This window comes from Biomphalaria glabrata, chromosome 9 (genome assembly GCF_947242115.1).
Source record: "Biomphalaria glabrata chromosome 9, xgBioGlab47.1, whole genome shotgun sequence".
Lineage (NCBI taxonomy): Eukaryota > Metazoa > Mollusca > Gastropoda > Planorbidae > Biomphalaria > Biomphalaria glabrata.
In genome coordinates, this window is record NC_074719.1 from 44,447,547 (window position 1) to 44,465,009 (window position 17,463).

General features: G+C 34.8%; 1 protein-coding gene across 4 annotated transcripts in view; it reads right to left on the bottom strand.

Annotated features, from left to right (window-relative positions):
• Positions 1-17,463, bottom strand: part of LOC106052525 (uncharacterized) — a 57,329-nt gene that overhangs the window by 10,793 nt on the left and 29,073 nt on the right. For 2 of the 4 annotated variants that reach the window (XM_056041487.1, XM_056041488.1), the window contains exons 7-12: positions 11,620-11,652; positions 8,987-9,131; positions 6,585-6,724; positions 3,637-3,756; positions 2,642-2,782; positions 36-147 (exon numbers count right to left, since the gene is read on the bottom strand). In XM_056041487.1, the coding sequence (XP_055897462.1) occupies positions 36-147; positions 2,642-2,782; positions 3,637-3,756; positions 6,585-6,724; positions 8,987-9,131; positions 11,620-11,652 (691 nt within the window). The remainder of the gene's footprint in view (positions 1-35; positions 148-2,641; positions 2,783-3,636; positions 3,757-6,584; positions 6,725-8,986; positions 9,132-11,619; positions 11,653-17,463) is intronic. The other 2 variants (XM_056041490.1, XM_056041489.1) reach the window with 2 other exon arrangements.

The window sequence follows — 17,463 nt, forward strand, 5'->3', positions numbered from 1 at the left end:
TTTGTTCAGTTTTTTAAATTCAGTTTAGGACATACCATTTCATGTACACTTCACTCAAATGTGTCAAGGTCAAGGCAGTGTGGTAATGTCTCCAACCACACTCACGTCTGATGTCAAGGGCTTGAGTTAAATACTTGATGCACTGCTCTATAAAAGAGAAATACACAATAAGAAGATATAAATATATATATATTTTTTTTGACAGAAGAAAACTAAAAGGAATACAAGCTATCATTTATGAGGATAAACTCTAAATGTTTTTCTTCTATCTCCTGAAATTATGGTAATGATACATACCTGCACCTAAGAATAATTTCTTTTAATGAACAGATATTGCTTTATAATGTTAAATACACTTTCTATGCAAGATTCCAAAAGTGCTTTTATGCTTTATAATTAGCAAATTGATCTTTGTTACCTCCCTTTGCTTGTTTTACACTTTTCTGATGTTCTAAAACCTCCCGCAGGACGTTGGAGGATGATGACAAACCAAGGACTATCAAGAGGACAGCCCATAGCGCATACCACATAACCTGGCAGCCATGCCTTAAGTACGTTCTATGTAATATCTACAGAACATGTGCAAACATAACATTTGGAGGGTACAACCAGGACAAGAAAGAATATTTGATCATGGCAAGTACATCAAAGTATCCTATGAAAAAAACAATCTTGGGCTGCATTTGTGGATGGCTGCCAGGTCATGTGGTATGTGCTCTGACATTCAGTGATGAACCCTGCCATCTACCATCCCATGCCATCATGTGGGATGTTTGAGCTACAATGTAATTGTCTTCAAATCTGAAGGAACATCCGAAACATGTAAAACATTTTAAAAACTGATTTTCCCTACCTGTTACCCCCCCATATACTGGTATAAATATTGTTATAACTCTGCCATGCGCACTGCCATCCAGGCTAGTGCTAGAAGGTGCGCACTGTGACAGACTAGACCTAAAAGGATGTCAACATTAGAAAGGAGAACGATTTCCGCCCAAGTTGAGAGCCGAAGTGAAAAGACTGTGCCTAAGATAGATGTTGTAGTGTACCTGTGATGTCGTGTAAATAAACATATATGTGCCTCGTTGAGTTGCCTCACTTAAGTTATAACAATATATATATATATATATATATATATATATATATATATATATATATACACAGTGCTTTGTTGTAAAAAAAAAAATAGGTGTCGGTACTCAGTGATGGATTGCCTACCTTTTAACTACTAATAAATTAATAATAAACATTAAAATACAAGAAAAGTAATAATTTTTTCCCCACATCGAAAAAGGTGCCGGTACATTATACAATATATAAATAAATATATAAACATAGTTATCTAGTTAAGTGATGCATTTTATCAGTATGGTTTCCACAAAAAATGACTTTGTTAAACCCTCTTTAAGGAAGAACAGATAGTATATGCAATGAGCATGATTATAATCTCCAGTTATAGCTACAACAAAATGTAACAACTGATAAGCAGTCATCATTGAATTGCTGTCTATTTGACTTTGGTACCAGTAACTCATCTTTAAAAGACAAGAGAAAGACAAATTTAAAAAATTCATTATTAATTTACTATAGTCCTTTCATGATGACTTTCTTTGAGCTGGTTACATTGAACACTATATTGTTCGTCCATCGTGGGTTCGATGATGACCACTTTGTCATCCAGGGGGCTGAGGGCTTTGCACTGGGGTTTTATGCCTCCTCATGTGGCTGGTGAGACCTATGTGAGCCCGGAATGTTCGGCCGCACACTGGGCAGGTTATTCCAGCTGGAGCTAGTGACGTTTGTCTTGCTTTTCTTTTCTGGCGTTTTTCTTCTGCCAGCGTTGTTCTTTTTTCCTCAGCAACCTGTGCGCCAGTTTTCACAGCGCGACGCCATGATGCTCTGTCATGTGCCTCTGTCTCCCAGGTGGCTGGGTCTATGCTGAACGCCTTCAGAGAAGCTTTGAGGGTGTCCCTGAAGCGCTTTCTTTGACCACCTTGCGAGCGCTTTCCTTCGCTTAGTTGGCCATACAAGAGTCGTTTAGGGATGCGGTGGTCTTCCATTCTGCAGACGTGACCTGCCCATCGCAGCTGGGACTGCATCAGGATTGTGTGGATGCTTTGCAGACATGCTCTTCGAAGGACTTCTGTATCTGGTATTTTGTCTTGCCATATATTGAACAATATGTTAAATCTGGATAGATTGGTCACAATGTTCAAGCTGGGTGCGATGAATAATATGCATAAGCTAGAAATGATATATATATAATGATTAAATTGGGTATTTTATATGCTATGTTTAAGCTGGATAGGCTAATACTGTTCTAAATCAACCTGGAAAAATCATATCATTGTTAATACTAGGTTTAAAACAAACAAAATATATAAAATCCTTTTTTACAAAAAACAAAGCTTTTCTAAGGGAAACAACTCCATGCACTACATCAATACAGATATACACTATAAGAAGACAAGAGAAGTCAATAGCAACTGGTCTATACTGCCCTCAGTTTGCAACGGTCACAGGTCAGCGTGTTTAGGCCCTCTATAATGATTGGCTTTGCACTAAGCAGATTTTTACTGAATCCCAATCATGGCAAAGTCTTTGCCAAATCAGGTTTGTTTAAAAAAAAATAATGTTTTACCTAATTCACCCTTTTCTAGAAGAATCATGGCGATATTATTAAGAACAACCAAGAGATTCTCTGGGTTAACCTTAGACAGATACATCCTCTCATTATAAGACAGCCTGTACCACTTAATAGCACTGTCAAGATCATTATTGCCTGAAATGAAAAAAATATTCATATAACAGAATTTTTATAAAAACTATTTGATTTGATTTTACATATATCTTGTATGAGAAATCTGTCTGTAGGAAAACTCCAATGCGTCTATCAAGAATCATGGCAAGACATATTCATGTTTTTACACAAGATTGATGGCATTAAGTGGGAAGCAAGGTCAAGAGGCTAAGTGCGCTTGAACTTGGCTTGGCTTGGCTACCTATGAAGGGGGCTCGAGATTTGACACCCGACTCGGGCAGAGTTGTGTTTTCTGAGCGCCTGAAGGCAGCATGGAAAAACCTTCTCCCAGATACCCCCTCCACCCACTGGTCCACAACTGAGATTGGACTAAAGCGCTCTGAGCATGCTATAAGCATGAAATTAGCGCTAGATAAAAGCCTTAATTTATTTAAGTCCACCCATCTCTTACCTTTGAAATGAGTACCGGTAGTTAATTTATGGATAATGTAGAACATAAGTTATCAATAAATTTTATTCAAAAATTATAAAAATGGCTTTTGTCAAAGCTATCCATTCATTTGGAGACTGACTGGATAAACATACGCATTCATTGTTTTGTATTTTGATGGTTCAGTTTGTACTTTTGCTTTTGTACTTTTGGGGTGATTGAAGAAAGGGTAAAAAAAGTATTATAAGCTAATGTCTTGTTGAGCTCATATAGGTACCTACCATGCTATTGGGCCAAAAAATCTATTGGAGGATAAATTCTTTTTACTCCATTTAAAAGATGATATTTTGCTGACATTGATGGTGATTGGGGCAAGTCCTAATCTATACATCCAGAATGTGTACTCAAATTCTTCAGAACTTTTAATAGTAACAAATATTTTTACCTCGCTGTTCAGTCAGTCCAATAAGATTCAACAATGTGGACAGCTCAGGATGGTTCTCACATCTGTTGTTGATGTGCTCCAGGAGTTTATTCAGCCTTTCTCTGGCCAGTTGGTTGTTTCCTGCAATGTAAGAATGATGTTGATATGGTAATGTTTCAGGTCATTTGTAATTTTCAAATTTTTATAAACTTCTATCATATATTAGTAAAGTAAAGTTCCCCTTTCAGACCTTGTGGTCTATAGGGCAGATGATGTAAAGGTCATCTGTTTCTGTGGCCTACGGTTAACAAGGGTATCATGTGGCCAGCACTATGACCAACCGCCTTTACTTTTTCCCCAACTAATGTCAGGTACCCATAAAGAGATGGGTGGACTCAGAGGTGCCCAAAGATCCTGAAATTAAAAATCCCAGTCTTCACCAGGATTCGAACCCAGGACCCCCTGTTTGGAAGCCAAGCGCTTTATTGCTCAGCCACCACGACTCCCATCATGTATTAACCCAACTCAAATTTTCATAGCTGCATTCCTTATTATCACCCTGATCTCAGTCAGACTTCAACATAAAGCTTTCTGTTAGAACAAAATTACTTAAACACTTAAATATCTATATTTGTGGATAACAGGAGCACTAGATAGCTAGACAATTAGGTGAATAGTGTCATGCCCATATGGAGTTGCTTCTTTGCCAGGTGTAGTTTTTTGTGTGTGCACCATTATGGTTTGTGTGCTATCTCTGGGACCTGCTATATTGGCATCATTGTTCCATTGTTTCAGTTGTGTTTTGCTGATGGCAGATCTTTGCCTGGAGCTCTCTGTTGTTGTTTGATTGCCCAGTATTGGGAAAGTTAGTTTATTTTAATTCCTTCTTTAGTTTGTTCGTGGCTCTAAAGTCGTTGATATTATAATATTCTGAATGGCGGTCACAAGGAAGGCATATTTTTTCTTGTTTAGGGACGCAGGCTTGGGACTCTGCTGGAGTCAAACCTGATCTGTAGGCTGTTTTATTGTATGGACCCTGATGGGCCATTATCCATGGAATTGAGTCGTGGGCGTCATGAGCCCGGAGTGGACTGTTCACTCTGTGACCAAGGTGTGATTACCTTTTTACGATGTTATATATAAACTCATATCTTAGGCACACTGATTTAATATTGATTACAATTTATAACCATCATTTTTATGTCATATCATATCATTGCTTCATTAAACCTTTTGCTTTGTTATATACACTCTCGTTGTTGACTAGTATAAGTTATCAGATTGCCACTATTCGTTCTCTTGGTAATTACTTCAAAAAGTAATTGATAGGCAGACGAGCCACGGCCAAATTACAACCCCGACAGGAATTTCCTACTCAGCGTTGAGGTGGTAAGCCTAGTGGAGTATTTCATACCCTAGACATACCTGCAAACCCACCTTGACAAATAGCATGGATCATTAATCACTAGATAGCTAGACAATTAGATGAATAGCATGGATCTTTAATAAAAATAGTGACTATCTTCAGCTTTTAGAGAGTTTCTAATGGTGGAACACAAAAATAAAATGTTCATAGAGAAATCATTGAGCATATTGTAATAACTCACCCCTGCACTGGCGCTTATGGTGCGCATCAGGACAATATGGGACAAAGAAATCTTATCTTATATAATACAGACGTTACTTCAAAAAAGAAGATGATTACGTCCTACATGTCATGCATTTAGTTATGCATATTAACCAATGACTTAAATTCTGCCAAGTCACTGGTTTTCCTGGCTAGCTCAGGCAACCCATTCCATGCTCTAATAGCACTAGAGAAGAAGGAGTATTTGTACAAACTTGTCCTAGCATATGGGACGAGGAATGTGCCTTTCTCTTTGTGTCTTTCAGAGTATTTTATTACATTTTGTATTTGAAGATTATGGTTCAGTGTTTTATGTATAATTGCTACTTTACTTTTGAGTCTTCTGCCCTGAAGGCATTCTAAATGTAGTGATTTTACTAAATGATAGGAATAAGATTGCAGGAATTTTTATTTATTTATCAAATTTCCATTTAGTTCAAGTATGTAGAAGCTAGCTAACATTAACTTTGTTTTGCTATAGACAGACAAGTAAAACATAACATTATGTCTAAAAGATAAGGTTAGAAATAAGAATTATAACTGATGTGAAGCTATTTAGTAAATTATTAATTTTTTTTTACAAATTGCTTTTGTATAGCATAGCTATTATGCCACAGCATGCTAAGAGCGGTCTGGTTTAATCTCTTTTTACAGCAAGCGTGGGAAAGAGGTATCTGGGGAAAAATGCCCATGATGCCTTTAGGAAGCACAACTTAGCTTGAGTCATGGTTTGAACTCTAGCCCCCTCGATAAATAGTCAAGTGTGTTTTGCCACTTAGCCGTTCTGATTTCTATAACAAGCAAAATATAAAAAATCCTTTTAATGAAAAAAAAAACAAACAAACCGTAACTAAAGGGGAAGAACTCCATCCTTAAAACTATATCTATCAATAATATTCAAGTTATTTCCTCTTATTCAATATTAAAATAATTAATTACCAATAATTATTTAACTAATTGACTATTTTTGGTTATTGATTCATGTTTTGTTAGGTACAATAAATAATTGTTAAAATAATCAACTTGATCAGTAAATATGTGAGGGAGAAATAGCGCAAACAATTATTTAAGGGGACGAAACCCAACAGATTTAGCCATATCTGTGAATACTGAAGTATTAGTCTCCCTTGTTGGTATCAAACAAAAAAATGAATTACCAAGTAATAAATTGTCTAACTGGTAATTTTTTTTTAAAATTTATTCATGTCTTGTCTGTGTCAATAAATAATTGTGTGAAGTTTCAGCTTGATCCAAGAATGGGTGTGGGTGAAATAACCTGCACACACTTTTTACCAGACAGACTGAGCTGATATAAGCTTTGTAATAAAAAAAAAATACTGACCTGTAAAAATTATGGGTATTGTTTGATGAATCTCCTGAGTTATTCTTTCCTCTTCAACTTGCAGGTCAGAGACGTGAAACATTTCCCCCAGAGCATGCTTGTTGAGTCGACTTAAGAGAGTCCTGGCCTGTCCAAAACACCTGTTGAAGAATAGAGGCAATACAGGATGCCTTATGAAATTAATATAAACATGGACTTTAAGAAGATTGCAATCACTCAAATAAACCTCTGAATTATATATTATTCTATTTATATTATGCCCTTATCATTAGATTAACCTCAATAATGACTTAACAATACATTTTTCTTAGGAGTGGGGTATTCTAGAAAAATTGAAGGTAAAAATCAGGAGTGGAGCCCCTTAGGCATTAAGACAATTATGGTATTTATTCCCATGGTTCCTGCAACTGAGTTGGTGTCGAACGCATTGCAAAGCATTCCTTTGAATCAAACCACCATGGTTGAAAGAGGGACCATTTCACATATTACATGTCTTGATTGTTCCTTCAAAATTGAAGATTATTACATTCTAGCCCAAACCCCCTGCAGGATTTGAACCCGGGGCCATCGAGACAGCAGTCCAGAGCGCATACCACAAGCAGCCATCCTAGTCTCTCTTTATTTAGGCCAAGGAATGTTTCTATAAGTACAGGAATGTTTCTATAAGTTAAGATTATTAAGAAAAAGTGGATTCTTTGCTTTATTTGTGTAATGAAATATTTAAAACAAATTAAAGACATAAATCTATTTTCTAGATGGTTCCTAATTTAACTAATTAGCTACATTATAAATCAATAAGTATTGTAAGGACCTATAAGCCACCTATGATGATTCTCAATAAATTAAAATTCAGGTGGTAAGGTAGTGTTACAAAGTCTTTTTGAACTGTACAGTACCAGCGAAACACTGAGATGACATGCCATGTGATATCAGAAAAACCAAGAGAAATGGCTGGAACTGATCAGCCCTAGGTGAAGAAGACTTTGTGATCATATACTTTTACAAATAATGCTGTATCATTTTTTTTTGCAACATTTTCTTTCGAGGTGGTTGGAAGTGGGTGGGTACAAATGTCAAGGAGTTGAATAAAAGGAAGAAGTTGAGATAAGTCACGTGTAGTATTTTACATGCGTGATGTTAAATATGCCCAGCCTTTCCTCATAACCAGGCTTAATTATTCTATCAAGATGTTGACTATATAATGAACAGTAATTGTCTAACACGAGTTTTTATGATGTTTTTATTGAGGAAGTTAAATTAATCAACACATTTTACTTCCTTAATGATGCTTAGGCTCAATTAGTCACAAGTAACAGTTGCTAAAAAATTTCATTTGCTCCTTTAAATTCAATGAAAAAGAGACCAATCACAATGTTAAAAAAAAAATTAAATTTAAGAAACTTGCAAGTTGAACAAACACAGGAAACATAGAATTTAAAAAAAATAAATCAATTCCTATTATACCGGTATTTTCAAATAAAGTCAGATAGAATTGGATCAGATAGAACTGGATCAGATAGAATTGGGTCAGATAGAATTGGGTCAGATAGAATTGGATCAGATAGAATTGGATCAGATAGAATTGGATCAGATCAGATCAGATAGAATTGGATCAGATCAGATCAGATAGAATTGGATCAGATAGAATTGGATCAGATAGAATTGGATCAGATCAGATCAGATAGAATAGGATCAGATAGAATTGGATCAGATAGAATTGGATCAGATAGAATTGGATCAGATAGAATTGGATCAGATAGAATTGGATCAGATAGAATTGAATCAGATAGAATTGGATCCAATCGAATCAGATCAACTTAAATCATGTTGGCACTCTATCAACTAAGTTGCGAGTTTCAGGAATTTCCTGCCTTCCACATACCCAACCAGCTTCTAACCTTTTCCCATGACAACAGCGTAAGCTGACAGTAGGATTTGAAAAGAAGAAGTGTACATATATATTCAACCAAACTTTAAAGGGGAGGAATGACTTAGAAAAGTGTCAATACAAATATTTTTAACAAAATTCAATAAAAAAAAATTCTCTTAAATGGAAGTTTAGAATAGTACAGCCCTTGTTTTGTCTTTTTGTAAAATGTTTTACATGTTTTGGATGTTTCTTCAGAGTTGAAGATAGTTTACTCCCTAGCCCAAACCTCTCCCAGGATGACAGCAGCGGGCAGGGTCCGTCAAGAAGTCCAAACGACAGTCCAGCGCGCATACTGCTTGACCAGACAGACATCTTTCTAACACTAATTATCTTAAGTGAAAATTGATTGGCTATTTTTAAGGTCCTTCTCTCCCCCCCCCCCCCCCACCCCAGCTCCCTCACTTTTTTTGCATATTTTCATAAAGACTTAAAAACACAGGATTTCTTTATAGAAATACGAAACAAAATTTACTTAATAGATTCTTGATATTTTCCTAGTCTGTGAAGGACAATGCCTTTTCTGTCCAAAGCCCAGACTAAAAAATAAGAAGGTCCTTCCCTGTAGAGTTTACTGATAGCAGACGTCAAATGCTGGTCAGCTTGATTATACTCCATACCTGTTTAGTTCAAATAAAACTATTAAACAAACTTTTATTGCCAAAAAAAAAACCCCCAAAAAAACAAAGTTTAACACAAAAAAATTGCCATGCAATAAAAATCTGGGATATATGAAAGAGTAAATATTGTAAGTGACATGCAGCAGAGAAAGTAATTACTGTCAGTTACGAGTAACAGAGGATCAAAGCATGTTTAAAAAATGTTAAAGTTAATATGCAAGATGCAAAATGGATGTAATAGCTTTGAGTACCAAATTATTTTTAAAAAAATTTATTACTTGTTGATATAAATTAACTTATGGGTATTCAATTTAAAAAAAAAATTAAGTACCGGTAGAAATAACATAAGCATATATAAAAAATTATTAAAAAAAAGTTTGGACATAATGCATTTTTATTACTTGTTTCTACAAAAAGTTTTTGCCACATAGAAAGTTGTAGGTTTTAACTCGTTCTCTTCTAATTGATGATACCAGCGTTGATTTGACCCCATTAAACTAAATGGATTTTTTTGGATTTATAAACTTTAATTTGTGTTGTGTAAAAAAGAGCATGCTTTCTTCTACAAATTGATACCAAATATAACATTTTGTCATAAAAAGTTATTGAAGTTTATCATAACAGGATAGTGAAATACAAATGAGCAAAAGGAATAATACTATCGAAACGAGGAAAATAATAACGGAGAGAAAGAGTTAAACTTAGTTTTTCCACTTCTTTCTCTCCTAGAGTTTCTGTGTTTAAGTTTTTGAAGTCAATATACATTTTAGAAGCATAAAGCATCCCTGATCCGTTGAGAGCAAAATTTTTAAGTGACAAAATTTAAGAAAAAAAAAATTTAAGCAAATTTTATAATCTTTAACAATGTCTTAAATATTTGGCTGTCACCACATCTTTATAAATTATAAAAAAGTTGTTCTGTTTAATCCCTCTCAATGCAAACATGACTTTATAAGGTTGACAAAGGAAATGATACCGGTACCAGACGTCTTCAATGCAGCATTGAAAGCTTTCAAGATAGACTCTGCCACTTGGGAGAATAGAGCAAATGACTGAAAGTCATGTTGGTGCAATGAAAACATTGTCATGAAAATTTCTTAAGTCCCCAAAACAGAAGAAAAGTGTCGTGACAGAAACTTACGGCAATGCACACACTCTCCAGCTATAAGTACCGTATGCAGCAGAACATTCCGGGCTAAGATAGCCCTCACCAGCCACATGGGGAGGTACAAAATGCAGAGCCAAGCCCATTTGATTGACAAACAGAGCCAAGCCCATTTGATTGACAAACAGAGCCAAGCCCATCTGATTGACAAACAGAGCCAAGCCCATTTGATTGACAAACAGAGCCAAGCCCATATGATTGACAAACAGAGCCAAGCCCATTTGATTGACAAACAGAGCCAAGCCCATTTGATTAACAAACAGAGCCAAGCCATGTGATTGACAAACAGAGCCAAGCCCATATGATTGACAAACAGAGCCAAGCCCATTTGATTGACAAACAGAGCCAAGCCCATGTGATTGGCAAACAGAGCCAAGCCCATTTGATTGGCAAACAGAGCCAAGCCCATTTGACTGACAAACAGAGCCAAGCCCATTTGATTGACAAACAGAGCCAAGCCCATTTGATTGACTAACTATATAACATATGGTCCTGAATACAATCCTGAATTCCCTGTTCATTGGCAGAGTAGGAAATTTAAACTAAGAAATTTTTTCTATCTTCATTTCTGAAATTTGTAAAAGAAAAAAAGTAAGACAAGTTTAATTTTTAAAATATTAGTTTTATACAGCACATCTGTCATGCTTATAACAAGCTCAGTGCACTTTGTCCATTCCCTTTTGTGGACCAGCTGGGGGTCGGGTTGGTATCTGGGAGAAGGTTTCTGTGCTGCCTTTAGGCAGCTCAGCAAACACAGCTCTGCTTGAGTCAGGATTCAAACCTGTAAGGTAGTCAGGTGGGTTTTGCTTCTCAGCCACATCATTACACAGTCAGCTACAAAACCAGCTGGCCAGATAAGTGTGACAGTAGAAACCAAAAATACTTCTAGAAAAACATAGTACTTAAAGCCAATGAAACTGTTACTCACAATGCCTTTGCTCTCAAGGGAAGGAAGCCGTGACCTAATTACTTAAAGTACTAACAAGATTAACAGGATTTAATACTTTGAACATACAATAATCACATGTTACTGCACCATACTAAGGTAAGCACAATGTAATTTGAAAATAAATATAGATTTATGTTTTCAAAACAAAATATTAATGACACAAAGGATGCTACAAGTTATTTGAAAAAGTTTAAGCAGTTAAATAGTGGTTCAATTTCCATGGCACGTAAATCAAAATTTAAATTGATCAAAATGTAAAATGATCAAACGTTAAATTGATCAAACGTTATATTGCTGTTTTTTTTCCTTACTGACTAAACCAATAAAGTTTATGAAAATTATTTTTCGCTCTTGAAAATAAACTCGCAACTTACAACAAAGAGTTTCGTCATCCGGATTGGCTGGTACTGTGGAAATGGATGTAGTAAAGTTGCAGACAAAGAAAAAAAAAACAACAACAACAAAATCAATCAACAGAAATGAAATGAGTTTAGTTATTTTCTATTTTTTTGTTATTTGGTTAGTTAATGTTAAAACCACTACTAATAGTATAATAACATCTCCACTGGCCTATTAATTTTACGTTATGGTGCGACACAATATTCACCACAATAGTGAATATTGTATGGGTGAAGATTTCACCAACATTTTCCCAGATGGACGTTACAAATGATCAGATATTGAAACAGATTTTTTTATCTCGAAAATGATAATTGAAAGAGATTTACATTTTTCTTATTTATACTGGCAAATAATTTTAAAAAATGTATATTTAATGAATCCAGCTTAAGTGGTTAATATAAAATTACATGATAAAATAAATTGAATTAAAATAAGGTAATTAGAATTGCATGATCAATTGAGATATCGCAATATTTATTTTTAAATGTAAAAATACCTTGCACTTACAAACCCAAGATCCAAATAAAGAAATAAAATTGGGGGGTTAAATTGTAAAAATGTGTCTCACATTTCAAACATTGAAATTTCTCTAGTTTTAAATAATATTTGTTAAGCAGAAACAAAGCTTTTTCCTTTTTTTTTTCTACACCAAGATTAAGTTGAAAAAAAAAACCTGTTCATATCTTACCCTGACAAATTAAGACCTTAAAAAATCTTTATGTATATATTACATGCTCGCAGATATAACGTATATTTATAAATGAATGTAGAATATTGCCTTACATTTTTTATTTGACTAAATAATTCCTGTAATGAACCTAGGCAATTGTAATTTTGTTTAAAGCAAGGGCTAACTTAATTTTACAAAGCTTTTGTTACAGAAGCAAAATTATTTAGTTATTAAGTGTAAAATAACATAAAGCAAATCAAATATACAGGTTAATGATAAAGCACATTTATCTGCAGTTATCAGAGTCAAGCTACAATGTATGCAAGCTGCATTGACAGAGTTAGAAAGAATTAAAGAATAAACATTAAGTAGTTGGAAGCTTACAAAATGTAGCGATTTATAAACTATATCAGAGAACGTTTTCATTTATCTTAAGTGTAATATTGGCTTTCTGAGAAAAAATGAATGAAAGAATGTTATATTTCCTGGTTAGGATTATAAAATAATACTAGTAAAAAGGCTTTTGTTTTCAAGTTGGATGATTCAGGACAAGTTCTGGCACCAAAGTAAAACATAAGTAGGGGAGGAAAGGTAACATAACAGCAGACACACCAAGAGACAGGTAACATAACAGCAGACACACCAAGAGACAAGTAACATAACAGCAGACACACCAAGAGACAGGTAACATAACAGCAGACACACCAAGAGACAGGTAACATAACAGCAGACACACCAAGAGACAGGTAACATAACAGCAGACACACCAAGAGACAAGCAAGAAACATAACAAGAGACAACATGACTCAACACAAGAAACATAACAAAAAAGACATTAAAACAGATAGATTATCTAAGAGACTCAACACAAGAAACATAACAAAAGACAACATAACAGATAGATTATCTTAGAGACTTAACATAAGAAACATAACAAAAGAATCTGTAAGAGATTATCTTAGAGACTTAATACAAGAAACAAAACAAAAGACACTGTAACAGACAGATTATCTAAGAGACTCAACACAGGAAACATAACAAAAGAGACTGCAACAGACAGATTACCTTAGAGACTCAACACAGGAAACATATGCAGGGGAAGGCAAAGGTTATATAAAGAAAGCACTAGCTCTAGGTATCAAAATTGCACATGCAACTTTGACAGTAGGCAGTATAGTGTTATAGTAAAATGTTCACTAGATAACTAAAAGATTGAAAGTCAGTCTTATTTAAAGTTTTCATGCTTGTGAATAACAAAAAACTATTTTAAAAAAACTACACTATGACCAAAATATTTCAGTACAATGAGAATTAAAACTTTTACAACCAATATTATAATTATAAGGGAATTTCTTAACAGCACAGATAAAGATGTTGATATAACGGAACAATAGCTTGCCCCATTGAGGTTTCTTTTAGCTTAATGAAAGGCAATTATAAGGCTAAGTTAATGAAATAACAATCAAGACCCACATCTTTCTTAATGATGGCTTTCAAATTGAATAAACACGACACATAACATGTAATAATAACAGTACTAATATACCAAAACAAGGTGCGGAGTGGTAAGGCAAATCCTAAAGACTGGGATTTTTAATTTCAGGATCTTTATAGTTTCTCTGAGTTAATCCAGCTCTAATGGGTACCTGACATTAGTAGAGGAAAAGGTGGTTGGTCATTGCGCAGTACTCGTTAACTGTGGGCCACAGAAACATATGACTTTTACATCATTTACTCTAAATATAGACTCTAAATATAGAAAGGGGAACTAAGGCATCAAGGTTATTGAGAGTAGAAGGTGAAGAAAATATGGCAAAACATAGATAAGCCCAGAGACGGACTCAAACCATGGACCCTGACCCACGCCATCCCGTAGCAGTGACCAGAGTAACATCTACTTTAACTATCCAGCTCCAAAAGCTTTCAAGTCAGTATTGTTATCTGGCCTCTGCATTGTTACCCAGGGTCACCTGATTACGCTCACCTCCCAGAGGCCACCCAAATACCTGTCTATAATTATCTTCACAAACAATTCTATATTTAGGGTCAACACAAGGCTTCTTTCAAAGACAAAGACCCTAATTTAAATTTGCATCGATCTCTCTCTAACAATATCACAAGATCACATTAACACAAGACATATAGATAGCTGCAGAAGTGGAAGGTTGGCTTAAACAAAAAATGTGTATTGCATGCTTACATTAGCAGAAGGCTAGACCTACAGAGGCAATAAAAGGGAGGAAGTTATGAGCTGAAGTGCCAATGAGATTTTTGAAAAACATATTAGCACAAAATATTTATAAGCAACTAAAAATAAAGTAAAAAAAAAAAAGTTTTTTTGGTTGTCAATCTACATTGGAACCTAAAAGAATTTGTAATTAGTTTTACTTTTCTACAACAGTCCAGGCAGTCTAAAAATAGCAAGTTCTCCTATAACACAATTGATATATCTGGCACAGGCCAGGCTACAGATCAGCAACAAGTCCCCTAAAAATAACAATACGTCCCAAATTGTACACATCTATAAGAAAGTGATTCAGATTATCAACAAATGCAGTGATCCGTTCCGATGAACTGAGTTTGAACTCTAGTTTTGAATCATTGGCGGACAGTAAGTACAAAGTAAAGTTCCCTTTCAGACTTTGCGATCTCTATGAGAAACGAGTCCTTGTAATCACAACAAATTTCCGTAAGGATCAATAAAGCAGTCTTAGTCTTAGTCTTAGATGATGTTAAGGTCATCTGTTTCTGTGACCAGCACAACGACCAACCGCCTCCCCAAATTAAGTCAGGGACCCATTAGAGTAGGGTGGACTCAGGGGTGCTCTAAAAAATCCCAAAATTCGAAATGCAGGTCTTCACCGAGATTGGAACCCAGAACCCCAGGTTCGGAAGCCAAGTGCTTAACCACTCAACCTCCGTGAACCCATGCTTTAAATATATTCTAACTTGAATAGATTAGTTCTAGCTTCAAAATTCTATACAAGTTTACATTTTTTCAAAATAAAAATGTCAGAAATATGTTGTGACAAAATTGGGCTTATTGATCAACTGGTAGCTATTTATAATTTTGAGTAACATCTTGAATATAAATAACATGTCAATATAAATTCAAGTGCTTCATGCGTACAGTGAGACCAATCATCATAGAAGGCCTGGACATTGACCTGCCACATCGCAACTTGTGGAGCTTGTTGCCACATCACAGGTCTGTAGGACGAGGCAAAGAGCTTTCGGTCTCCACTGCCCACAGTTTGTGACGTTGCAGGTCAGTGTTGAGGCCTACGACAATTGGTCTCACTTACAGCCAATAGGAGGGGTGTGGATTGCAGATAAGAAAAAAATAATTGAAAGTGCTTTGTCTAACAGCATGCTGTTTATTGCTTTGTTAATTATAATTACAAACAACTAGTTAATGAAAAAAAAAAAAAAACTTTTAACATTGTATGGACTAAAGTTATTAGTGAATCCAAATGTTACAATCAACTACAGATAGACCAAATACTGGTACTATAACGAGTTATTTGTTTGTTAATATATTCTGACTATACTATAACGAGTTATTTGTTTGTTAATATATTCTGACTCTATGTTTAGGCCTATGGACATTCTGACAATAGAATAGTTTTCTGTGCTGCCTTTAGGTGTTAAGCAAACACAATTCAAATCAGGATTCAAACTCAAGGCCCCTTGTTGGGTGGCCAAGTTGTTTATGCCACACATTCCATGACAAATTAAAATAAATGGTGGAATATTATTAAACTGTATTCTTTAAAATCAATGAAATGTACACATTTGTCTCATTTTTTAAAATCTATGTTAAAAATTATGTCTTTGTGCTTTATATTCATTATTTTGGGGATAGGAGTATTTTTATTTTATTGTTTTTATTGTTTCTACATATTAGTTCTATTTTTTCTAAATGTGAAAGTGTCAGTTTCTTTTTTTTTTTTTTGTGATAGCTATAATTAAATAAACAATGCTAGTTACTACTAACAACAAAATTAAAATAAATATCTCCATTCCGATGTTGATGTACACTCTTTGAAAACCTCAATTTTACTTTAAACGCGTAAATGTTGTTTTGTAATTATGCAAGCTTAAATTAGTATTTCTCTACAACTGCATAAACTCAATCTACTGTTTTGAAAGGAAGGAATTTAGATATTTTCAATATCTATCTCTCACAACATAAAAGACATTGACTGCTAGCTTCTAGTTGTTTTTTTTTCTTTGCAGACCATAAGGAAATGAGAGGCATTTGTTTTAAATCTGTCTTTACAGTGTAAGCCAAATGCCGTCTGCTTTATGCACATCAAAATATCACTCCTTTTCTTTTAAAATAAAATTACCTAATTTAATTTTCGGTATAGGTGTCTGTACTAGCTTCTTAGCAATACAGTTAGATAAAACAAGAAGTTTCAAACAAATTTGAACTTTCTGATTATGTACAGTTGACTCTAGAAAGTTTGACACTTATGGACTGGGTGACTGTCTGATTACTGAAAATGACAGATTACCAAATCTTAGCTGTACTTCAAATAATTTAACCGTATATGCCATGAACATTCTAATTATGATGTAATAAGACATTTTCTTGGAAGGTGGGGTGGCTGAGTGGTAAAGCGCTTGGCTTCCAAACCTGGGTGTCCCAGGTTTGAATCCTGGAATTTTTTACTTCAAGATTCTTAAGGCGTCTTTGAGTCCAACCAGCTCTAACAGGTACTTGACAATAGTTGGAGAAAAGTAAAGGTGGTTTGGTTGTTGTGCTGGCCACATGGCACCCTCATTAACCACAGCCACAGAAATGGATGACTTAAATTTATCATCTGCCCTATAGATCGCAAAGGTCTGAAAGGTTAACTTGGCTTCTCTTTTAAAGACATTCACTTAGACTTTGATAAAAAATAAACAATAAATGATAAAGAAAGAGCTTTATCGAATTGAGGATTTAGATTTAAGGGTCTTTCTTTTGATGTCATCTTTAATCTATTTACACAAAATGTTCTACTTTCTCCCTATCTTTCATAATGTCATTAACTTGACGAAATGTCAGAGGGAGTTTCACCACAGTCATACCTCTTAATAATCTACCTTTATTCAGAAAGAGAGAATGGCTTATGCTTATGTTTTTGCCAATTTCACT